Here is a 26,200-nt window from a genome sequence, read left to right as displayed (position 1 = left end):
GGACTAGGCTATTCTACTCCTACGTATTTTAGGAACGATATATCCAACAATATATCAAAATTGTACCAAGGAATGGACTGTCTTTACTGCTTTTATCTGTATCTGTCAGGAAATCTGTTGCCTGCTTGCTACTTGGAAGTATGTCAGCAACTGCAGAAAACCTGGCTCTCTGTCCCCCATAGTAGAGAGCAAAGTTGTCATTAGGTATCATAGCAGTCATGCCCAAAGTTTCATCCACAAGAGCTGGATAGTGGACATAGTTGGGGGTCATGGAAGAGGTCATGTGTCTTGTTTGGGACAGTTAACAATGAAAGAAATCTCACCATGGGAAAACCTAGAAACCCATGCATAACAAAATTAAGTATTAACTACTGTATCTTGGAGATTAAAACAAAAAGGAAATTCATTGGCTGGGGGAATTCATTCTGATTGGTGTTACCAGTTTTCAGCCTTCAAATTACTCTTCTTTGATCAAGGCATATTTTAACATATTTATTACCTTGAGAAAGTTTGGCAGGAACAAAGCTGACTCGATCTTTGTCTTACACACACACACACACACACACACACACACACACACACACACACACACACACACACATCTCCTGGGAATTGAACACAGGGCCTGGGTGCTGTCCCTGAGATTCTTTTGCTCAAGGCTAGTGCTTTACCACTTGAGCCACAGTGGCACTTCTGGCTTTTTCTGAGTAGTTTTATTGGAAATAACAGTTTTACAGACTTTCCTGCCCAGGCTGGCTTTGAACTGTGATCCTCAGCTCTCAGCCTCCTTAGTAGCTAGGATTACAGGTGTGAGAGCCACCAGTGCCTGGCTCATATGTGTGTGTGTAAATATATATATATATAAACACATACATACATATATGTGTGTATATATATATATAATGTGCTTTGAAGGATTGTTGTAGGGATTACTGTAGCAGTAAATATAATCATTCAACATCCTTTAAACCCAGGTCTACCACTTGCCAGCTGTGTAGCTGAGCTCCAGTTTCCTCATATGAAAAATGGAGATTCAAAAGATGATTTAAAATTAAAGATCTTAACTCTGTGCTTGATGTATGTAAATATCTAAAAAATGATGCCCTAAAGTAGTTACTAGTAGCACAAGCCACAGTACACATATATATGTATATGTATATATATATATATATATTTAAAGAAAAAGCCCAATCAGGCTTTCCTTTATAGATCACTGTTTGGGTCAAATCTTATGGAATGGTAACAGGTCAGAATATGGCTCAGGAGAAAGGGGTAGAATAGCGTGGTGTTCTCAGTGAAACAATGTACATTTAAATCCTAATGGGCCCCCCACCACTCCACAGTTGCTTAAACTAATTTTCTCTGAGTCCCGGTCTTCTCGTCCTTAATTTGGGGATAAAGATACTGATCGCGAGGGCCGCCAGTGAGACGGGTGCTCGGGACTGCGGGGCCTGGGTAGCTTTTGTTGGATTAGGGTCGGAGTTGTCATCTGGACTGTGATGCCTAGGCTGGATGGCGAGCAGGACAGGTCCCAAGGCTGGGGGAAGAGGCCGGAGAGGCGCAGGCGCGCGCCGGGGACTCACCCGGGCCTTTGTTGGCAGCTGAAGCTGCCTCCACACTGGCAGGAAAGGATTAAAGCCAGATGTGGTGTCGGGAGCTCCTGGAGCGCCCCGACGCGCGGCCAAAGACTGAAATACAGCTGCAGACCCCGTTGTAGCATCAGAGCCAAGTAGAAGGGCTCAGGTACTTTATATAGGCTATTTGACGGCGCCCTTGAGTGACAGCTGGGCGGACCACTGGCGGCGAAGAAAGGACGCGTGGTGGCCGGCGTGCAGCCGCCGGCGGCCAATGGCTGGCGGGGTCGCGGGCGGAGCCGGGGGCGGAGCTCGGGCTCAGCGTTAGGGGCGGAGCTACACGGGGAGGGCGGGGCGGCCGGGAGCGGCGGAGGCGGCGGCGAAGGCAGCGACGCAGGCAGCGGCCGTTCTAACTGCTCTGCCCGCCGTAGCGGCAGAAGTGCCCACGCCAGGGGCAGGTGAGGGGCTCTCGGAGGCGGCGCGCGGAGGCCCGGCGAGGGGAGCTCGGGGCAACTGCGCGGAGGGGCACGGGGTTGAGGGGCGGCGCCGGCGGCCGGGTTCTGAGGCGCCCGGATTGCGGGAGATCCACCTGCTGGTAACGGAGCCGCCCGCGCCGCGGCTGGGCCGGGCCGGGCCGGGCCGGGCGCCGGGCTCCCCCAGGCTGCCGGCTCCTCAGGAGCGCGAGGCCGGCCGGGGTCACCCGCCTGGTCTCTCCTTGGCCCCTCGGAGCCGCGCGCTCTCCCGGTGGCCTGCCTGGCGCCTCGTGCGTGGCTGGCGGTCTCGGGACTCGCTGACTTTGGGGGAAAGTGGAGAAAAGTGTGCCTGGACGGGGGGCACGGAGCGGGAGGGACTGTTGCCTGCGGGCCCCGGCGGCCGGCGGGCCCTAGTCCGGAGTCGGCGCTTTGGGGCAGGTGGGGAGGGGGTTGCTTCCGCCGTGGGGACGGGGCGCACGGCCGGCGGGAGCGACACGCGCCGTCCCGCGGTGGGAGCCCCCCCCCCCCCGCTCTCCTCGCTGCTCCCCAGGCCTCGGTCCCCCCAGGTCCCGAGGCAGCCGCCAGCAGGACCGGCTGGATCTGGGTGGCTTCTCCTAAGGTGTGCGGGATGACATCTGAAAAGCGTGCTTTTGTGATGGGGCACCGGGAATCCTCACGCTCCCGCTTTTATTTCTGGCAACGTTGAGACTATGTGGAGCCTGTTCATTGCTTACATTTTTCGGATTGCGAAATAGAAGTAGGCACCCATGTACGGTCCTGATCCATTCCCGCTGCTTTATTGCTGACGGACATAGATGGTTTGATAAAACGATCAGCAGCGACCCAGTCATTCGTTTGAATGTTAAGGGGAAAAAAAAAAATCTAAATTTACAATTAAGTAATTGGCCCTTTGTGGTCGATTGTCTCTTTTCCGGACTGTTTTAAAAAACAGTTTTACTAACAGGTAATGGTGACATATGTTTCTTTAACCCACAAGTGTAAATTCGAAAATGCACTGGAATGGAGAAATTATGTAAGCTAGATTAAGGAACTAATCCTTTATAAATAGGAAAGAAATGATATTTTACGTAATTGGGGTGTATAAAGTTGTACGGATTTACATCATGATTGTGCATAGCATGAATTGAGGCTTTTATTCCTGAGGTACCTCTTTTATTGTTCATTCTATGGGTTGCTGACTGAGGAATATGCCAAATGTTGAGCAAAGTGTTCTCAGAACCGTGGAACATACTGAGTATTTTAGGAAACTTTTAAAAATGAAGGTTTTGTAGCCAGTAATGTAAGACTCTTGCCATATAAGATTGACACAAGAGTAAGTCTGTTAACAAAACTGGTATTTTATTCTGAGAAAGTTCCTTTCATCTTCCATTCATTTGGTGAAATGACTAGTGATTTTTTTCCATTACCTTTTTTTTGTTGTTGTTGTTTAAAGATTTGTATTTGTTAAGTGATGGTCTTTTAGTGATACTACATTCAAGTGTTTGCAAATGTGGACACTGATAAAAATTATAGGTCACCTGTGCCTAACAAGTCAGCCTGTTAGCTGTCTGTATGTTCTCTAAGTATGTAGCTTGTTAAATTTTGCCCTCATCTGGAGATTTCATTCACTTGTGCTGTGCAGTTAAACTTCATCCATTTAGAAATTCTAATTAAAAATGCATGACTGCATTCATACAGAGTAAAATGCTCTTGTCTTTTTCTTGTGAAATTTCAAGTTTCCTTACTGAAGTCTATTCCTTTTTGTTTGTTGTGTGTGTCCTGGGTCTTGAGCTAAGGGCTTCTGTGTTGGTGCTGAGCTTTTTTGCTCAAGGCTATATTAGTCTATCACTTGAACCTCACAACTCCACCTCTGGCTTTTTGGTAGTTAATTGGAGAAGAGTCTTATGGACTACCCTGCCTGTGCTAGCTTTGTACTATAATCCTCAGATCTCAGCCATCTGAGTAGGATTATAGGGATGAGCCAATGAGCCTAGCTGATTCTAACTATCTTTTTAAAATCAGGGTTTACTAATTCCTGGACCCAGTACTTACTATTCCTTATGCTTTTCATGTATTATGGCTAATACATCTATAGTATTGTTTTATGTTTGAGTCTGTTTTACTCATCTCCATGGAATTATACTTAATTTTTTTCTAGCTTTATTTGTACTAAAACTTAAAAAATACCCTTAACTATAGAAGGTGCATTATATTTGCTCTTAGCAACACAAACTTGAAGTGAGAAGTATTAGGAACCACTTTGCTCAGAAATTTGTTTACAGTTGTGTTTAGATTTGAAAATTGCTGTGAAGTTCGCTTTGAAGTTAGATCCATGTTTGTTATAGAATATACAACATTTCAAAAGTTCACTGGTTTTTTTTTTTGATTTTTTTTTTTTTTTTTTTTTTTTTTTTTTTTTTTTTGGTGCTGGTTCTAGGGCTTGAACTCAGGGCCTGGTGCTGTCCCTGGGCATTTGTGCTCAAGGCTAGCACTCTACCACTTGAATCACAGCTCCACTTCTGTCTTTTTGGTGATTAATTGGAGATAAGAGTCTCAGGGACTTTACTGCTTGGGCTGGCTTTGAACCTGGATCCTAAGATCTCAGCATCCTGAGCAGTTAGGATTACAGGTGGCGAGTCTCTGGTGCCCAGTACAATTTAATTTTATTGTTGGGCAAAACTAACATGCCTGGAAGATTCCTCAATTATACCTGAGCCTTGGAGTGTCCCCTGGTACTATTGTTTATATTGCTGAGATGTAGGTAGCTGAATTTGAGGGGAAAAAAGTGGTAGATAAGCGCTTGAACTTCTGAGTCATACAACAAAACCTCTGTGTTTGTTTCCTTATGTGCAAAATAAGGCTAATAATGTTTGTCACACAGGTTTTTGTAAAGATTGAAACCATACAATGGACTCAGCACATAGGAAACATCTAGTGAATTGCATAGCTGTCATCATCCTTATTATCAGTAATATGCCTCCATGATTTTTCTTTGCTAGATTTCTAGTAATGTTCAGTGGAAAGCAGCTGAGGTGGTAGTTTTTGAATTGCCTGGAAATGGCTGCTTTAATCCACTATGCTCTTTCGCTGACAGAATTGTCCCTTGGGTTTATTAGAAATTTTTAGAGGTGCATTAACTTACCCCGATAGAATTCATTTAGTATATTAGCAAGACCATCTTCTGGTACCCTTGAGACCACCGAAATCAAAGCACATCTTGCATTGCCTGAAAGGCCTCTGGGGAATGAGGCCAGTTATACAGGGTAGACTGAACCAAGGCTGGCTGCATTTGCTTGTTTGATTTTTTTTTTAAATGCAGTGAACATTCATTGAGAATTTATTATATGTGGGCACGATGGTTAAGTATTTGTTTTTTCTTTGAGATAGGGTCTTGCTGTGTAATCCAGTCTGGCCTGGAGCTTGCTTTGTAGTTCAACCTGGCCTTGAACTTGTGATCCTCCTGCCTCAGCCTCCAGAATGCTGAGATTCCAGATGTGCATCACCACATCAGATTATACTTAACATACTTCCAAAAACCCCATTTCTTTCTGTTTTTCTCAGCAGTTTTGGTAGATAAAGATCTCAATTTCCTGAGTTAAAGCAATACAAATGACTAATGGGCCCTAGCTGAGAATATCTTTGGAAAAAACAGGATTTGTTTTATGATAATAATAAATAGTATTAACAACTGTAACTTCGTACTGTTGATAATTTGTGAAAGAGGAGACAGGACCTGTAGTTTTCTTATTACATAGATGCAAGTTGGAACTCTGGATAGGAGACCTGCTGAGAGTCATATTGGAGCTGTAGCTGGGATTCAGGTCTTTTAACCCTAAAAAATATTGTAGTTTGTCATTTTTCTTATTTTTTAAAATACTGTTTGTTATTTAGTTTGAGGAGTCTGGAGATGTTATTTAGTTGAGGAGTCAGAGCAATTTTCTCTTTAAACGGGTAACTTTCACAGACAAAAGCAAACCGGCAAGGAAGGAATATAGTTTGAAGCTTTTTTCCTTGAGAAGGACTATATAATTCTATTATGTTAAATGAGTGGTTTAAGCTGGGTGTCCGTGGCTCATGCCTGGTCTGTAATCCTAGCTATTCAGGAGGCTGAGATCTGAGGATCGGGGTTCAAAACCAGCCTGGGCAGGAAAGTCTATGAGATGCTTATCTCGAATAAACCACCAGAAAACTGGAAGTCGTGCTGTGGCTGAAGTGGTAGAGTTCTGGCCTTGAGCTGAAGAGCTCAGGGATGGCACCCAGGTCCAAGTTCAAGCTCCATTACTGACAAGAAGAAAAGAGTTGTTTAGTTTTATTGATGATTTCATAAACTATAGTCCTATCAAAAGTCTGTCTATAATGTTGAATAATAGAGACTTATGCATTACATTCTTAAACAAGATTTTCTTTCTCTTTCCCCCCTGAACAGGAAAAAAACCCTGAGACATCAGCATTTGAAAACTGCGAAGACAATCCTGAGTAGCAATTGTGAATGGGATTGCTGGTAGACACATTCTGCCAAGCATCTGAAATGAACATCTCTCACCAAGCCAGAAGTACTGGATTCAGTTGACTTCAGGCTAAAAAGAAGAGTCTTGGTTGTCATCACAAACATATGAACCAGTGTGATGGTGAAATGAGATGAGGCTCCGAAATGGAACTGTAGCCACTGCTTTAGTATTTATCACATCGTTCCTTACTTTATCCTGGTATACTACATGGCAAAATGGGAAGGGTAAGGAAGATGGCTCTGGAAATGTGTATGAAGTACAACAGGCTTTTGGGGTGTGTGTGTGTGTGTGTGTGTGTGTGTGTGTGTGTAAGTGTGCACATGCATGCACATGCTTAGCTTGGGCTTATACTCAGGGCCTGGGTGCTGTCCCTAAGCTTTTTTTGCTCAAGGCTAGAGCTCTATCACTTGAGACACAGCTCTACATCTACCTGGCTTTTGATAGTTAATTGGAGATGAGAGACTCATGGACTTCCCTGCCTGAGTTGGCTTTGAATTGTGATCTTCAGCTCTTAGTCTCCTGAGGAGATTACAGGCATGACCCACTGAAACTTGGCTGGCTTTTGACTTACTCATTGATGCAGAAATGCTTATGTTCAATATAATAGCAAGCTGCATGTTGCTTGCTTTCTGCTGGAAGCTTACTTGAAACAAAAACAGTATTCTTGGACAGAGGGAATAGAATATCTGTGGGATTTATTTTTTAATTTTTTATAATTGCACTTAGAAAAACATACTGATCAGTGGTATATAGTACACTGGACAGCTAAGTGGAATGACAGTGACTTTTATTTTGGCCTAAAAAAAACTAATCACAGTAAATGCTTAATAATCTGTCTTGGTCTGGGCATTGTATAAAGCACTTAAAAAAGACACATTCAGGGTCTTCATGAAGTTTACATGTCAATTACAGTAGTGATTTGACATTATATAGTTAATCATTTAAACTGAATGCCTTGAAAAATTGCTCTTTAAAAGTATTTAAGAAGTGGGTGAGGAAAATTCTCATTGGAATATTAAAAAAAAATCAAAAGAGTTTTAATTTCTTCTACTAGGTTTTAAAGGTAGGTTGTCTGCCATTTGGATTTCATGATGCATTTCTTCTCCCTAACCCACCATAGGCCCCTCCCTTTTTTTTTTTTTTTGAAGAGAAAGTATTTAGAATAAATTCCTTTTACCTGTCTCCTTATATTTAAGGAATATTGACAGCAAGAAAGGTGGAGAGGCTGAGCATTTGAAGATGCTATTGTTCTCCTCATTCATGTTACAACTGAAAGGACTGTTGGATGACCAGTATATTTCTGATGTATATCTATATAAACATATTACATATATACTCTGTCCATATATATTTTATGTGTTATATATATAAAATAAGCAGATACAAACAAAAATGAACTGCTTTTGGCAAGTATGGTATTCTTTTCTCTTTTTTTTTTTTGTCTGAGTTGGGCTCTAATTTTGGGCTACTTAGGGAAAAATAAGACAAAAATTTGCTAACGACAAATGTATATTTGTACACAAAATATTGAGTGATCTCAGGGTTTTTTGTTTTGTTTTGGGCAGTACGGGAGCTTTGATTCAGGCAGGACCTTGTGCTTGCTAAGTGAGTGCTCTACTACTTGAGCTACAACTCTTGACAGATTTCATTTTTTGTTCCAAGTGAAAATAATTATTAAGAAGACTATTGAATACTTCATTTACTCTATTGATTGTCCTAGGCACAAATAAAATAAATGTCTGCTAAAAAATCTGCTTACTATGTAAGAGAATTTACCATAGCAAAAGTTTACTTTTTTTTTCAAAATCAAGAAACTTACCTATTCAGAAAATTATAGTAATGGAGAAATTGACTCAACTCTCTGTATCTGATTTAAGAGAGAAATTTTTGGACTTTCCATTTTATTGATCTGTGTCTTAGATAAAGGCATTAGAAACATTTTTTTTCCTTATAAAGCTGTTTTTAACATCAAAATGAATTTGAAGAATGTAAAGGTTCTTTATCTATATGATCATTACCCTTTGAATAGCTCTATTTCTTTTTTCATCAATGGTAATTAATATGATGTACAATATATAATATTTAAAATTAACATATAATCACAATATATAAGATAAAGGAGAAAATTATTCTCACACATTTGTGAATTCTAGTAACATACAAACTGATTTGTACAACCATATACTAATATAGAATAAGCAGGGTGTCAGTGGCTAAAACCTATAATCCTAGCTACCTAGAAGACTGAGACAGGAATATCAAAGTTTGGACCTAACCCAGGCAAACAAATATACAAGGCTCTTAACTCTGATAACTAGCAAAACATTGGAAATCAAACCATAGCTCAAGTGGTAGTAGCTCTACTGTTTCTGTACATGCTCTTCTGCTTAATGTTTTGTCCAGACTCTTTCAGGGATCAACACAGGTCTTCTGTTATGGTTGTGTAAAATCCCCTGTGTTGAATTGCTGTTATTTAGGCAACCACTCTAACTGCATAGTATTTGGATTTCTTTCTAGACAGTTCAGACAGGCAGCCTGGATTCTCTAGGGCAGGCCAGATTTCACATGTTCAATTCTGTGTGCTCTGATTTTTGTTATGAAGGTATGACTTACATAATCATTGAGATTGCTGGACTGATAATTTTGTCATTCTTTCATTAGTCCCTTGCACAAATCTGTCCTGTGCCTAGCACTATTATGCATATGAAAAGAATAAGAAGCTTAATGCCTTTGGGCAGGGACTAGGAAGGAGAGAATTCATTTAATCATATGATGCCAACAGATAGATGAGATAGAGGCAATGTTTCTAAACATATGTATCTGTCATTTAACAGGTTTACATGACATGAATCTTATAAAGAAAACAACTCTGGGAAATATTGCCTTTCCTTTGTAGATGAGGAAATCAAGGCAAAGTGGTTGAGGCCATGCGTTAAGTGGTAGAGTTGCTTGAATTTAGGGAGGCAGATTTCAGAGTTTGTGTTCTTAGCTATTGAGATATCATTTACAGGTTAAACAAATTCACCCACTTAAGTGTTTCTTACTCTGTTCATTGATAGTGAATCCATTACCACAGTCAATTTTAGAGCACTTTCACCACCTCAAATAATTCTGTTGGGCTAGGGATATAGGGGAAGGGGAAGATAGGTCAAATGTTTACCTAATATGTGCAGGGCCCTATCTTCCCCCCTCCCCCAGCACTGAAAAAAAAATAAAAGGAAACAAAATTCTCTACCCTTTAGATATAACCTCCTTAGGTCTCACCCACTCCTCCTTGCTATACCAGACAGCTCTCTATCTCTGTAGATTTGCTTATTCTGAGTTTTCATAGAAATGGAATTGTATTGTGTGTGGTCTGTTACAACTGCCTTGTCTTTTCAAGGTTCATCTGTGTTGTGACACTCTTCAATCTTTTTGTTTCTTTTTACAGTGAGTAATGTTCCCATTTGTGGATGAAACACATTTGGCTATCCATTCATCCATTGATGGACATTTGGGTTGTTTCTACCTTTTGGCTCTTATGAATGAATAAAAATGTTATAAATATTTTTTATATATTGAGGAATGTGTATATGCCCATGCGTATGTGTGTGTGTGCATGTTTCGGTATGGACATTACATTCAGGTATTTTCCAAGGAGTAGAACTGCTGGATCACATGAGAAACTATGATTAATGATTTGAGGAATGGTAGACTATTTATCATAGTGGCTGAATCAGATTGGTTGAAAATTGTACATTTTTAATTCATTCGTTTACTTTAATCTATTGTGTTTTTGAATCTGTAATATGTTTCCTGTACACCATGTATAAATGGATCATACTCTTTTTGTTGTTGGTTTTGGGGCTTGAACTCAGGGTCTGGGTGCTCTCCCTGGGCATGTTTGTGCTCAAGAATAGTCCTCTACCATTTGAGCCACAGCGGCAGTTCTGTTTTTTGAGTGATTAATTGGAGATAAGAGTCTCATGGGATCTTTTCAGCCCAGACTGACTTCACTATGATCCTCATATCTCAGCCTCTAGATTATACTTTTTAAATTCACTCTGACAATCTCTTGCTTTTGATTGGTTTATTTGTATATTATTATTATTATTATTATTATTATTATTATTATTATTATTATTATGTTGTTGGTCATGGGGCTTGAATTCTGGGCCTGGGGACTGTCGCTGAGCTCTTTAGCTCAAGGCTAGAGCTCTACCACTTGAGCCGCAGTGCCACTACCGGCTTTTTCTGCTTATGTGGTGCTGAGGAACCCAACCCAGGGCCTCATGAATGTGAGGCAAGCACACTACCACTGAGCCACCTTCCCAGCCCATTGTTATTTTTGATGTAGTGGGATTTATTTCTGCCATTTTTTTGCATGTCTTATACCTTTTATTTCTGTTTCTCTCCCTCCCTTCCTCTCTCCTTCTTCTTTCCTATGTTCCTTTCTTCACAACCATCCCCCTCCCCCTTTTCTTTCTGTTTTTGGTACAGGTCCTGGGCTTGAACCCAGTGCTTGGGTTCTATCCCTGAGCTTCTCCCCGACCCCCCCACCCCCCTCAAGGCTAGCAATCTACTACTTGAGCTGCAGCTTTACTTCTGGCTTTTTGATGGTTAATTTGAGATAAGAGTCTCATAGACTTTCCTGCCCCAGCTGGCTTCAAACTCTGATACTAGATATCAGCCTCCTGAGTAGCTAGGATTACAGGCCTGAGTCACCAACACCTGACTATGCCTTATTTATTCCTTAAAATTTTCCTTCATTGCTTGATTTTTATGACTTTTAGAATTTTTTTTTGTTTTTGCTTTTGTTTGTCATAGTACAAAGGTTTGAACTCAGGGACTTATGCCTATTTTTTTTTTTAGATAGGCGTCTTGTGATAATTTTGCTCAGGCTACCTTTGAATCATGAACCTCCAATCTTCACCTGCCAAGAAGCTGAGGATTACATGTGTATATCAACCTGCCAAGCTTGGAGTATTTTCTTGTAGTTTTTGAACTTACCAAAATCAGCTTCAGAATTGTACTATAAGTTGAATTCTATTAATGTTACTCCTATATGGTTTTGTTCTCTTTACCGTTTTTTCCTGGTGTTCTTTTTGCATGTATGTACATCTATTAATGTTACAAACTGAATGGAGTATTGTTATGATTTTACCATCTGTCATTATGTATTGTTGTAATTGTGATCTTACCATCTGTCATTGTTTCCTTAGTCTATTACAATTTTATTTACACTCTTCTTTGTGCTGTTACTGATAGTTATATTATTCATATGTTACACAAAAACACACTATATCTTTATGCCATTTTATACACTTGTTTTTAAAAAATCAGTTAAATAGAAAAGGAGCAAAAAATGTAGGCATTCATAGTGTGTTAGTTACGTGGTTACTGATGCTCCTGGTATGAATTAGATCACTTCTTTCAGTCTAAAGGACTCCCTTTGGTATTTCTTGTAGTACCGATCTGCTAGCAATGAATTCTCTCAGCTTCTGTTTATTTTGGAATGTATTTATTTCACCTTTAATGATGGTGAAGGATATCTTTCCTAGACATATTCTTGGTAGACAATGTTATTGTTTTGTTTTTGAGCACTGACTTCTAAGTTCTGTGTCTTCTGAGAAGTCAGCTATTAATCTTACTGGATTCCCTTGTAAGTGATGTGTCATTTTTCCCTTGCTGCATTCAAGGTGTTCTTTTGTTAAACTTTTTATTATTTTTACCATTGTATGCTGGTGGAGCTCTGTGTTTATTCTCCTTGGATTTTTTTTGAGCTCTCTAGATGTACAAGTTACTACTTCTCAGTAAATTTGGGCAGTATTCCATCATTTCTAAGTATTTTTTTTTTGTGTTCCCACTACAAATACAATAATGCTCTAAGTCTGAGGCTTTGTTCATTTTTCTTCATTCTTTTCTCCTCAGCTAATATAATATTTATGCTACTCCTTTCCTCTGCCAGTTCAATTCTATTGTTGTATTAGTCAGGGATTTTGTTTTATTTTTATTTTGTTTTCTTGTTACACTGGAATTTGAATTAAGAGCTTCATGCTTGTTTGCCTGGTGCTCTATCTCTTAAGCTATACCTCTAGGCTTGCTTTTGCTGGTTATTTTGGAGACTTAAGTTTCACAGAAATTTCTGCCTGAGCTGGGCTTCAACTTCAATCTTCAGATCTTAGACTCCTGAGTAAACAGGATTACAGGTGTGAGCCACTCATGCTTAGTTTATCAGGATTTTCTTGAGAAACTATGTGTAATGGGTGAGTGTGTGATATTTTCCCAATATTATTGTTCTTTTCAGCTCTAGAATATATAATGATGTGTGATAATCAGGTCCCCAACACTGTGATAAATATTTGAGAAAACCCAATTTGTAAGGGTGACAGGTTTATGATAGCTCAGGGTTTCAGAGATTTCTATCCATGGTTTTGTGATTCTGTTGCCTTTAGCAGTGCTGTTAAGCCAAAATGGGGAGTGCAGAGTGGAGGTGGCTTGTTAAACTAATGGTTGCTAGGAAGCAGAGAGATAGGAAAGCGGGTAGCTCCTTTAAGGACATTTCACTAATGATCTAACTTACTTCCAGGAGGCTCCACCTCCTAATGATTCTCTCACATCAGCAGTGACACAAGCCTTAGGACTAACCTTTAATCTGTGGACTTTGGTGGGTGGGGGCAGTTAAGATCCAAACTATAGCATGAAAAACTTAGGTCATGATGATAAAGTCTGAGAAGTCTAATCTGCAACCTCTGAGTTGGGGAATAAGAAAGCTGGTGGTGTAATTTGGCTAGTCTAAATGCCTGAGGGCCAGGAGAATTGAAAGTATAAACCTGTCTTTATTCAAGTCCAGTGGCACATGAACCAGGAGAAGGAGATATCTGTTTCTGTTTTAGCTCAAACAAATTTGACTTTCCTCCACTTTAAAAAAAAATCTATTCAGGGTAGAGACTGATATATTGCATGTTTACCTACACTGATAAAAGTGGCTTTTCTTCATTCCACTAATTCAAAAGCTAGTCTTTTCCAGAAACACCTCATAGACAAAGCAAGAAGTGTTGTCTGATTAGCTATCTGGGCATCCTTTAGCCCAGTTAAGTTGACACATAAAATTACTCCTCATGAGGCTCTCTAGTGAATTTTTTATTTTTATTTTACTTTATATAAAATTCTAGAATTTTATTTATTTCTAAAGTTTTATCCATATTCTATATTTAATGTAATGTCATGCCTTCTTATACTTCTTTTGTGTGGTGTGTGTGTGTGTGTGTGCGCGCACATGCATACTCATGCATAAGCATGTTTGCGCCCACTTGCTCATCTTGGAGCAAGTTCTTGGATGGACTAGGTTCAAATTGCAATTCTGAGTAGCTAGGATTATAGGAGTGAGCCATGGGCACCCACCTTCCCCCTCCCCCCACCTCCAGTGATACCCAGGCTTGAACTCAAGGATTTGTGCTTGCTAGGCAGGTGCTATACTGCTTGAGCAATTGCTTGAGCCATACCTTAAGTCTTTTGTGCTGTGGTTCGTTTTTGTTGTTGTTGTTGTTGGTTGTGGGGCTTGAACTCTGGGCCTGGGCGCTGTCCCTCAGCTCTTCAGCTCAAGGCTAGCAATCTACCACTTGAGCCACAGCACCACTTCCCTGTGGTTAGTTTTGAGATAATCTTGGCTTTTTTTTACTGAGACTAAACTAGGCTTTAATCCTATTTTCTGCATAAGTGAAAGGAGCTTCCACTAATGAGCTTTTTCTGTTGAGAGAAGATCTCACAAACTATTTTTTCTCCAGTCTAACCTTGACTGTCATCCTTCTGATCTCAGCCTTCTATGTAGCTAGGATATCAGGCATGTACCACCATGCTTAACTGTTGGTTGAGAATAGATCTTGTAAACTTTCTGCTGAGGCTGGCCTTGAACCATAATCCTCCTGGTTTCTGTTTTTTGTTTTTGCTGGTCCTGGGGCTTGAACTCTGGGCCTGAGCATTGTCCCTGAGCTTTCTGCTCAGGGCTGGCTTTCTACCACTTGAGCTACAGCACCACGTCTGGCTTTTTCTTTCTTTCTTTCTTCTTTTTTTTTTTTTTTTTTTTTTTGGTTCCGGTCGTGGGGCCTGAACTCTGGGCCTGGGCACTGTCCCTCAGCTCTTCAGCTCAAGGCTAGTGCTCTACCACTTGAGCCACAGTGCCACTTCCGGCTTTTTTTCTTTTTGCTTATGTGGTGCTGGGGAATCGAACCCAGGGCCTCAGGCATTCAAGGCAAGTGCTCTACCACTGAGCCACCTTCCCAGCCCCTACTTCTGGCTTTTTCTGAGTAGTTTATTGAGAAGAGTCTTGAGGACTTTCCTGCCTGGGCTGGCTTTGAACTGTGATCCTCAGATCTCAGCTAACCCTGAGTAGCTAGGATTACAGGTGTGAGCTACCAGTGCCTGGCTGATTTCTGCCTCCTGATAAGCTACGATTATAGCTGTGAACCAATAGCTTTTGGTTTTGGAGCACACTCCTAAATACATTATCTGGTTTTAGTCATGGGCAGTTTCTGTTGTTCGATTTTTTTTTTTTCTGATTTATAGGTCATGCTTCTTGCTTCTTTGCATATAATTCTTTGCTACATAGTGAACATTTTACATAAATACATTTTAGTAATTCTCCTTTTCCTCAGGACTTTTTATTTGATTAGTGATTGGCTTGAAAAATTAATGCAAGGTCTGCTCCTCCAAAAGCGTTGTATATATGGTGTTGCTTTTGAGAGTGGCACAGCTGTGGATTTGTCCATAGTCTTCTTGATAAGCCATTGTTTTAGTAGAGTTTTCTTCCATTTTACTGGCTGATATTTTATAGTAATTGAGCTACAGATTGATCATATTGTGGTTTCATGTTTAATATTTATTTGACCTGACAGGACTCCTAGCTTTTACTTTTTCCAGTTTTCTCCTCCAAGCTAGCTATTCCTTAGACTGTGTATTCATTAGATGTCTGTTTCTCCACATTCCCATCTTCTTCATGCTCTGTTTCAAATGAATCCAGTTCCTTTGGGAAGAGAATAGTAATTGCTTCAGGTAATATTTTTGAGCCAGGGAGTAGGGACAGTGACAGGCATCTCTGAGTTGACATTACTCTGGGGAGTTGAGCACTAGATGGGCATACAAGTTTTACTTTCCCCTGACTCTGCTTCTGTAGTATGTAACCACTGTCCCATGAGCCCCTGAGAGAGCTGTTCATGCCTCAGTATTCTTAGTACACTGCATACTCAGTACTCAGTATACTGGTACTCAGTACTCAGTATACTGGTAGACTTCTGTTACGTCCAAGGGAGATGGGTGAGAAGGGAACCCCTAGTTCTTAGCCGCACTCACCTGGAACTAAGCCTCAGCACCAAACAGCTGTGAGAGTGCATAGAAAAATAAGATTCATTTTCTGTTATAAACATGGAGCTATTTTATTGAAAGTGATCTTATTTGTAAACAAAAGCAATAAATAAAAGTTTTTAGCATTTTTCTTTTAAAGGAAATGAATAACAGTATAAGATTTGGAGTATACCATCATCCTTCTGGATCACTGAAATTGTCTGCTGTGTTGATGTCTTCTGTGTGCTGGGCACTGTTAGGTTCTGGGATGCATTAGTAAACATGTCCGAGAGACTGGGCTTGCCAATTGTAGGAGAGGAGAGCTGAAAAACTAGGAAGAACTGAATAATTTGAACAATAGCATGTGTTGAAACTTTTTTTTAGTTTGAAATATACCATACATTAAAAAGTTAGTATACAAGGTTCCTTTGTACTTTCCTCTCAAGCTTTCACCAGTACTAACAACTAATATAACCAAAGTGCAGTTTTCTAATCATATAATTAACTTTGATACAGTACTATTAGCTCATCTGTAAATCTTACTGAATTTCATAAATTTTCCCACTAATGACCTTATGTACAAGGCCCAACCCATGATCCCATATTGCATTCAGTTGTCAAGTTTCTTTACTTATGGGAAATTTCCTCGGGGGGGGGGGTGTGTGTGTGTGTGTGTGTGTGTGTGTGTGTGTGTGTGTGTGTGTGTGTGTGTGTGTGTGTGTGTGTGTGTGTGTGTGTGTGTGTGTGTGTGTGTGTGTGTGTGTGTGTGTGTGTGTGTGTGTGTGTGTGTGTGTGTGTCTTGAGCTTAGGGACTCAGGCTTTTCATTCATGGCTGACACTACTGCTTGAGTCACACTTCCAGTTTGACTTTTTTCTTCTGGTTAATTGGAGATAGAGTCTGATGGACTTTTTTCCCTGGACTAATTTTGAATCATGATTCTTCTATCTCAGTCTTTTGAGTAGCTAGGATTACATTTATTAGCCACCCATTCCAGGCTCCCATAGTCTTTTTTTAAATCTTTTATGTCCTTGGAACTTTAGCTAAGATTTGGACATTTATGTTGTAGATTGTCCACTAATTTGCATTTATCTGATTATTTGCTGGAGGAGATACAGTTTCGGCAAGGATCTCACATAATTGGTGCTATGTCCTTCCCAGTGCATTGTACTGTGAGGTGCATGGTGTCCATGAATCTTGATCTTGAGTATGATGACTTGGAGCAGTTGTTAAAGGTAAAGATTATGTCCTGATTTTAATAGTAACTGCAAAGTTACTATTTTTTTGCCTTTGTAGTTAGTGAGCATTTTTGTGGAGGTATCGCATCACAGGTTTTTTTTTTTTTTTTTTTTGCCCACAGATTTTAGCATGCATGATGATTTTTTTCTGCAACAGTTATTGTTGAACACTGGCCAAATATGTTTTCTACCATTCATTTTAATTTATTCTTATTAATTGGAACTTTATCCATAGTCAAGTGAAAAGTAGTTTCACTAGGGTACAATATTTATACAGTTTTTTTTCTTTTTAGTTTTGTAATACATTCTACTGCAGTTTCCCACAATTACTTGTTGCTTTTTAAAGAAATCTTAGTCACTTTTTCTCTGGTATTATTCATTTATAATCAATTTAGGTAATTTATTACTGTTTGTAATCCATTTTGGGTTCTCCCATTTTTTGTCTAATTGAAATAATTTACATTTTGGTTCTGTGAAACAAAATCTTCATAAAAGAACTATAAAAAAAAAAGGCATGCCGCCTCCCTTCTTTCTACATAGATCCTATCTAACTATATATATATTTTTTTTTTTGGGGGGGGGGTCCGGTCGTGGGGCCTGAACTCTGGGCCTGGGCGCTGTCCCTCAGCTCTTCAGCTCAAGCCTAGCGCTCTACCACTTGAGCCACAGTGCCACTTCCGGCTTTTTTCTTTTTGCTTATGTGGTGCTGAGGAGTCGAACCCAGGGCCTCATGCATGCAAAGCAAGCGCTCTACCATTGAGCCACCTTCCCAGCCCCCTAACTATATTGTATAGCTATTCAGTATTATTGTTATTTGTTTTAACCTGCCTAGATTTCTTGTTGCACAAACTGAGAGATACTGAACATTTCATTATTTCTTCCTCTTTTTTATATGAAGAATAGCATACTGAAGACCTTTTATCCATTACCTTTTTTTTTTTTTTTGGGGTCCGGTCGTGGGGCTTGAACTCTGGGCCTGGGCGCTGTCCCTCAGCTCTTCAGCTCAAGGCTAGCACTCTACCACTTGAGCCACAGCGCCACTTCCGGCTTTTTTCTTTTTGCTTATGTGGTGCTGAGGAATCGAACCCAGGGCCTCAGGCATGCAAGGCAAGCGCTCTACCACTGAGCCACCTTCCCAGCAACTATCCATTACCTTTTTTACTTGGCAATATATCCTAGAAATCACTCCATATTTATTCATAGAGTTCATCCTCATTTTTCTCAGCTATGTAATATACATTTATTCAGTTTTTTTCAGTGTTTTCTTTAAAGCTTTGTGCTAGGGCTTGAATAATGGAAATCTAGTTTACAGTTTTATTTTAAGGTCTAATTTTGACCTTAATTTTCATGGGAAATTAAGAACTTAATTTTTGGAAGAAGAGTTGCCCTTTATGTTGCAAACATGAAATTCTGGAGAGAGTTGATTTGTTTAACATTTCAATTTAAATGCCTTGTTTAAGAACAGCAGAATCTATATCATTTTTGCTGAAGTATATCTTGTTTAGCTATTAAACATGACTTTTAGTTTGCAAAACTAAAGATAAAATTGGGTCAAGCGAGGCATGCCTGTAACCCTAGCGCAGGAGGATCATGAGTTCAGTGTCAATCTATAATACATAGTGAAACTCAGTCTCAGTCAACTAATCAACCAAAATTTTACTATCTCCCAACTTCCCTAACAGGAAGTTAAAAAGTAACAAAATCATAGTCATTATTCCATTTTTTGAAGTTGATTTTTCAAGTTTTAAAAATGTTAAATGTTGCTGGGCTCCAGTGGCTCACACTTGTAATTCTAGCTACTCAAGAGACTGAGATCTGAGGATCAAAGTGTGAAGCCAGACTAGTCAGAAAATTTTGGGAATCTTTTATTTCCAATTATCTACACCAAAACAAAACAAAGAAAAGAAAGCCAGAAATGAGCTGTGGTTCAAGTGGTATAGCACTAGCCTTGGACAAAACACACACACACACACACACACACACACACACACACACACACACACACACACACACACACACACACACACACACACACACACACACACACACACACACACACACACACACACACACACACACACACACACACACACACACACCCTTGCATACTGTTTTTTTCTCTTTTCCTTGCACAGTTGAGATTATGTGATAGGGTATTCTAGTTAAGAGAAAGAGAAGTTGACATACAAATCTGTCTTTTGTTCAATAGATGCAGACATTATTGTCTTCAGAACAGTTTTTTTTTCTTTAAATATTTTAATTCAAGTATAACATAAACGTGAAAAGCGCACACATCCTGAATGTTCAGCTTGGACATGTATTGTAACCAATAGAATAGTCTAGTGCTCCCTTCTCCTTTTGAGTTCTTTGGGTTATCATCAACTTCTTTTAAAAAAGGAGTCTTTCTCAGTGCTTCTCTGAAGGAACCAAGTCTTGGGTTTTATTGTTTTTCATGAAGTTTGTATTTAGCCTTCCTACCTACCCTTTCCCCAACATTGATAGAACTCTGTCTGCTCTTGCACAGTGACAGAAGGCAAAGAGGCTGAGTTGTAAAACCTGCCTCCTGAAGTAGGCCACTGTGCAGGGGCAACTGGAGTGATGAGAATAAGTAATGTTACTTTTTCAGAGGTACAGCCAGAGGGCTGCCATAGGACTGAGATAAAAGGAGCTCATTCTGAAAGGGATTCTGGGAAGGTTTCTTACAAGAAGTGATATTCAGGGGCTGGAAAAATGGCTTAGTTGGTAGAATGCTTGCCTAGCATACATGAAGCCCTGGGTTCGATTCCTCAGTGCCACATAAACAGGAAAAAAAGCTGGAAGTGGTGCTGTGGCTCAAGTGGTAGAGTGCTAGCCTTGAGCAAAAGAAGCTCAGGGACAGTGCCTAGGCGCCGAGTTCTCAAGCCCCAGGACTGGCAAAAAAGTGATATTTAAGTTTTCTAAAAGGTGAATATGAATTAGAAGATAGGCATTCCCTGTAATAATAGAGAAGGTGGATATTGGATTGAAACAAGAGATGTCTAAGTGGTGGAATATTGAATGACAGAATTTGACCAGGTAGGCCAGAGTTTGGCCTGGAGGGTCAAGAGTCTGAACTATATTCAGGAGTCCTTTCTTTAATAGAAGGGGAGCTAGAAGTAAGAGGGATAATAAGGAGGTAATAAGGACTAGACAATTCTGTTAGCTCTAAGAGTAGGTGTGATGACAGTAATGGTAACAGAAAATCTGAAGGGCTCTGGAGGGGTTTGTGATGGAGAATGTCATTATTATCTTTTCTAAAGTTTCTTATAAAATATCTCTATACTAAGTACTTTTCAGGAGTGGGGAATTGATGCTGACATGGCACGTATATACATATATATACACATCTTTTTTGCTATGTATTGCTTGAAAGTACAACTCACTGTTTTGAACTTTAAAACATTTTAATCAGTAAACAAAACAAGTTCAAATACTGTAAAACTTGCCATATTTATATTTAATTCAAAGTTATTAACACCATAGGTTTCATTCTTTAGTTTCTGAACATTCTGAAAGTTATGATTGTACTAAGTAGTATTTTTATACTTCTCTGTGATTTTAGAAATCTTAAGCTGATGACAAAAACTGATGTCTTCTAAGACTACTCAAGCTAAGCAGGATCAGATTGAGACAATATTGAGCAAAACCAGAGACCTGGTTACTTTTCCAAGATAATTCTCATCTGGGCTATTTGTGATCTAGTTGGGTTCCACTGTGGTTTGGACCTTAATTATCACAACCCCCTCAACCCCCCCCCCCAGGTCCATGTGTTAAAGACTGAGGCCCCAGCTTGGCTTTATTGGGCAATAGTAGAACCTTTAAGAGATGGGGCCTGGTGAGAGGTCCTTAAAGTCCTTAGTTCACATAGGCATGCTCTAAAGGTGCTCCTGGGCCCATCCTCTTTTGGCATGAGATGAGTGGGGTTTTGTGTTGTTTTGTTAATGGTCCTGAGGCTTGAACTCCGAGCCTGGGCACTGTACCACTTGAGCCTCAGCCTACTTTCAGATTTTTGGTAGTTTAATGGAGCTAAGTTTCACTGATTGCCCCAGTTGGCTTTGAACCATGATCATCAGATCTCAGCTTCCAGTTGCTAGGATTACAGGTTTGAGCCACCAACTTCTGGCAAGTTGGGTGTTTTCATTCATTATGTGCTCCCAATATGTGCTATTTCACGAAAGGCCCAGAACAACAGGATCTGAAACTTCTAAAACTGTTTACTGAAACAACATTTTGTGCTTATCAGTGGTACCTGTTATAGTAACAGAAAGTTGACTAACACAGATCCTTTTTGCATTTAACCTTGCTAGATTACCAAGTCCTTCAGAGCTCACATTTTATCCCTTCAGATATGAGTCATTTTCCTTTGGTCATTATCCTGACCTGGTATTCTTTGGGAGTTTCTACATAGACAAACATGTTATCTTCAAAAAGATTTTCATTTTTTTCTACTCTGTGCACATTTTATTTTGTTTAATTGCATTAAATAGGACTTCTAATATGATAGTATTATACTGGAATATGATGGAGGGCATGTATCCTTTCCTTGTTTTTGATCTTAAGAGGATAAGGTTGTTTTCTCAAGTGGGGAAGCATCCAGTTTCTCACATTAGTGTGATGTTAATGATCTTTTTTTTTTCTTTTCCCGTTACCAAGGTTTGAACTCAGAGCCTTGCTTTGCTAGGCAGTGTTCTACCACTTGAGCCTCACCTCCAGCCTTTTTTTTAATGTTGTTTATTTTTGAGGCAAGGTCTTGCTTGGTCTTGCTTACTGCTGGGCATGCATCTGAAATGCAACCTCTCTATTTATGCTTCCCATGTACCTGAGATGGCAGATGTGTACCACTAGCTGTTAATAGTTGAAATGGAGTTTTAAAACTTTTTCCTGGGGCTGACCTCTTAATTTCAGTCTTTCTGATTTTAGCCTCCTAAATAGGATTACAGGCATGAGTCAATGTGCTCAGCTACTGTAAGTCTTTTATAGATATATTAGGTATCTGTTTTTATTACTCTTTCTTTCCAGGCACACTTGATACCTCACACTCTGAAGCTTTCTGTTCCAATTACTTTTGATCTATTTTTCTTCATGTTCTTCAAATTATTTCTAGTCTGATTCCAGGTTCATTGATTCTTCTGTTAATCTGCCATTTGAAATTGTCTGTTGAGCCTAGCTTGTGAGTTTTTAAAATTTTAATAGCTGTAATAAGTCTAGAATTTGCATTTTGTTTAATATTTTTATATTGTTTTAATATTTTTCCCTAATTTTATTTTCCTTATACTTTTCCTTTAGTTCTTTACAGATAGCTTTATTTAGTCCCTTTAGCATGTTTACAGTAACTATTTTGAAGTCTTCATCTTCTAAGCCCACAGCTGGAGGTAGGCAGAAACCATTTCTATTGACTACTGCCTATGGGTCACATTGTTTTTTTCCTCTGCCTCTTGTAAAAGTTTTGTTGACATTTTATATTTATAACTTAGATATTGATTCACATCTGGACTATGACTTGGTGCTCCTGAAGATAGTGGTGAATTTGCTATTGTTCCCTTCCCCTTACCTCTTTTCCCTTTTCCACCCTTCCTTTCCATGTGTGTGTGTGTGTGTGTGTGTGTGTGTGTGTGTGTGTGTGTGTGTGTGTGTGTGTGTGTGTGTGTGTGTGTATCTGTCTATGTGTCTTCTGTCTTGTCTGTGACATTTTATATTTATAACTTAGATATTGATTCACATCTGGACTATGACTTGGTGCTCCTGAAGATAGTGGTGAATTTGCTATTGTTCCCTTCCCCTTACCTCTTTTCCCTTTTCCACCCTTCCTTTCCGGTGTGTGTGTGTGTGTGTGTGTGTGTGTGTGTGTGTGTGTGTGTGTGTGTGTGTGTGTGTGTGTGTGTGTGTGTGTGTGTGTGTGTGTGTGTGTGTGTGTGTGTGTGTGTGTGTGTGTGTGTGTGTGTGTGTGTGTGTTCCTTTCCGGTGTGTGTGTGTGTGTGTGTGTGTGTGTGTGTTCCTTTCCGGTGTGTGTGTGTGTGTGTGTGTGTATCTGTCTATGTGTCTTCTGTCTTGTCTGTGCGTGTGCTCCAGAATACATTTTTGGCTGTTTCTTCTTCTCTTCTATATGCGTGCAAATGTTCTGTTGGCCCAGTAGTTGTGGGTGACTTGGGCTTGTTTGCAAGCGCCTAGCCTCCAGTCAGCGTGGGGATTTGTAAAAAGATTTGTGTGTGTGTGCTAGTACTGGGCCTTGAACCCAGGGTCTGGACACTGTTCCTGAGTGTTTGTGCTTTACCACTTAAGCGAGCCACAGCTCTATTTCCTAAGTTTAGAGATGAGAGTCCCAGGGATTTTCCATCCTGGGCTGGCTTTAAACTGAGATCCTCAGATCTCAGCCTCCTGAGTAGCTAGGACTATAGGATTGAACCACCTGTGTTTGATTGTAAAAAGATTTGAAAACTCTGTACAGCCTAAAAGTCCTATAAGTGTTTAGCTAGTCTGCCAGTTAGTTCATTGCTTGCTCCAAATAGAACAGTTAACGCCAGGCTAGTAGAGCCTCTGGCACTTCACGTCCACTTGCCCCCTTTATTGTTATGTGGATTGCCAACATCCAAATTAGTTGAGTCCCCACTGCAGTACCTTTGAAGCTGGTGTTCCAAGTCTGCCCCACCCTTGCTGACCTTTTTAGAGTGACAGAACTGGGGAGAGCTGAGGACAGCTCCTGGCAAGAAAGTCAGAGTTTATGCTGTTCCTAGCTCAAGTTTAGTCATTTTTATAAATAAACACTTCTCAGTCTGTTGAATGCCTTTGGTTCATTTCCAGAGTACTGAAATGACTGTTTTTTACTATTTTGACCAGCTCTGTAATTGCTTTATGAGGGAAGAATTTGTGGGCCTCCTCTTACCTTTAGGCCAGAATTGAGTAGTTCTTAATGTTCCTGCAGGTGACCAGAGTGGAGAACCTTGCCCCTAGCTTTCCTAGGCTTTAATATATGCACAAAAATCATAGCATAGTAAAGCTTTTGCCATAAACACTTTCCAAAATAGAACAGTATAAGGGCTGAGGCACCATAAATTAAAACAGGATCTAAATAGGGGCCAGAATATAGACTTTGCCTCTGCTGTTATGGCCAAAAGCTTTTCTTATTTATATATTAAAGTTGATAGTTTGATTTCTTGGACTTGCTATGGTTATTATTTTGTGTTCAGCTCAGTTGACTAGCATCCATTTGCACAGCCAACTAATCTAATTTTTTCAGATTGGAAATCTTCTTAAGCATGTGCTGTGCTCAGAGGTTGTCTGGAATCTATGCTTGATGTATTCTTAACTTTGAGAGGAAATTATTCATGGCTGACATATTAGAGGAGACTAAATTGGGAACATTAGGTTATTACAGAACATTAGCTAACTAATTTTTTGATGCTAGTTTAGAAAGACTGCCTATCAGACTTTGGCTATAAGAGATTTTGTCCAGCCATTAGACTCAGCATGTACTATAAAATACATAGATAAAGATTGCATTCTATTCTTAAGCTAGTAGTGGGTGAACACAGCATTAAAAGAAGGGACTAATTAACCAGTCTCACTTAATAGAATGTAAATATATATATAAACAAATGAATATATAGTTGGTTTACTTTTTATTTTTTTATTTTTTTTGGGGGGTCTGGTCGTGAGGCCTGAACTCTGAGCCTGGGCGCTGTCCCTCAGCTCTTCAGCTCAAGGTTAGCGCTCTACCACTTGAGCCACAGCGACACTTCCGGCTTTTTTTCTTTTTGCTTATGTGGTGCTGAGGAATCGAACCCAGGGCCTCAGGCATGCAAGGCAAGCGCTCTACCACTGAGCCACCTTCCCAGCTCATAGTTGGTTTATTTTTTATTTTTTTTGGTGCCAATACTGGGGCTTGAACTCAGGGCCTTGTGCTCTTGTTAAGCATTTTTTTTTCCTCAAGACTGGCCCTCTGCCACTTAGACACATTTCTGCTTCTGTCTTTAGGCTGGCTTTGAAACTGTGTCCTTGGATTTCAGCCAAGTTTACAGGTGTGAACCCAGCCACCGGCATCTGGCTCTGTTTAACTCTTAAAGTACAAGTGAACTGAATCTAGTAACTAGATGAATGCTACTATTTTTAGTATTTTGTCTTTCATTTTTCTGACTAGTAGTTTTCCCAGGATCCCTGGAGATTTCTAGGCTTTTTCAGGAGGCTTAGGAAACATGACTTTTAAAAATAATAATACTGATATTGATGATTTGCCTTTTTCACTCTCATAAGGTATAGAAGCAGCCGGGTGCTGATGGCTCATGCTTGTAAACCTAGTGACTCAGGAGGCTGAGATCTGAGGATCACGGTTCAGAGTCAGCTTGGGCAGGAAAATCCATGAGACTCTACTCCCCAATTAACCACCAGAAAATTGGAAATGGTGCTGTGACTCAAAGTGGTAGAGTACAAGTCTTGAGCAAAAGAGCTCAGGACAGTGCCCAGGCTCCAAGTTCAAGCCCCACAACTGACAAAAAAAAAAAGAACCAGATTTGGAAGTTAGCTGTTTTCTTTTTTAATTATATTTTTATTATCTTTATTTGCACAAAGGGGTTACAATTGAATATGTCAGTTTATGAGTACAATGCATCTTGATCAATATTACCTATTTCATTGTTTTCTCACATTCCTCCCAACCCCAGTGAAGTCAGACATTAAAAGGGTTTGAACAAATAGCACTCTTCACTATTTTTTTTGTTTTAGAAAATGGTTATTTTTCATGGTCTTTATGCTAATGTGATAGGCTTTAAAATAAATTTTAAATATTTTATAAGTTTATTGGCTTTAATTTCTAAAATCATAAATGTTCATGGATAAAATTCATATAAAAGATCTTTGGAGTCTACTAATTTTGAAGAGTATAAAGGAATTCTGAGACCAATCAGTATGAAAATGATTATTAACACATATACCAGTATATCTCTTTTAAGATGTAATTTTCCTCATGCTGTGCATATTGTAGTCTTCAGTTTTTGCTAACTATATCACAAATGTTTCCCATGAATTTTTAATGGGTCCTAGTATTATAAAATTATCATATGAAACTGTATAAATAATGTTG

General features: G+C 39.8%; 1 protein-coding gene across 4 annotated transcripts in view; it reads left to right on the top strand.

Annotated features, from left to right (window-relative positions):
- Window positions 1-1,943: 1,943 nt before the first annotated feature.
- Window positions 1,944-26,200, top strand: part of Mgat4a (alpha-1,3-mannosyl-glycoprotein 4-beta-N-acetylglucosaminyltransferase A) — a 104,033-nt gene continuing 79,776 nt past the window's right edge. For 2 of the 4 annotated variants that reach the window (XM_069988492.1, XM_069988489.1), the window contains exons 1-2: window positions 1,944-2,032; window positions 6,474-6,779. In XM_069988492.1, the coding sequence (XP_069844593.1) occupies window positions 6,686-6,779 (94 nt within the window). In that variant the 5' untranslated portion in view covers window positions 1,944-2,032; window positions 6,474-6,685. Of the gene's footprint in view, window positions 2,033-2,150; window positions 2,170-2,644; window positions 2,667-6,473; window positions 6,780-26,200 lie in introns of those variants that run through there. The other 2 variants (XM_069988491.1, XM_069988490.1) reach the window with 2 other exon arrangements.

This window comes from Dipodomys merriami, unplaced genomic scaffold (assembly GCF_024711535.1).
Source record: "Dipodomys merriami isolate MVZ:Mamm:240054 unplaced genomic scaffold, mDipMer1.0.p SCAF_36, whole genome shotgun sequence".
Taxonomy (NCBI): Eukaryota; Metazoa; Chordata; class Mammalia; order Rodentia; family Heteromyidae; genus Dipodomys; species Dipodomys merriami.
Note: the sequence above shows the minus strand (reverse complement) of the source record. Positions and strands in the feature narration are given on the sequence as shown.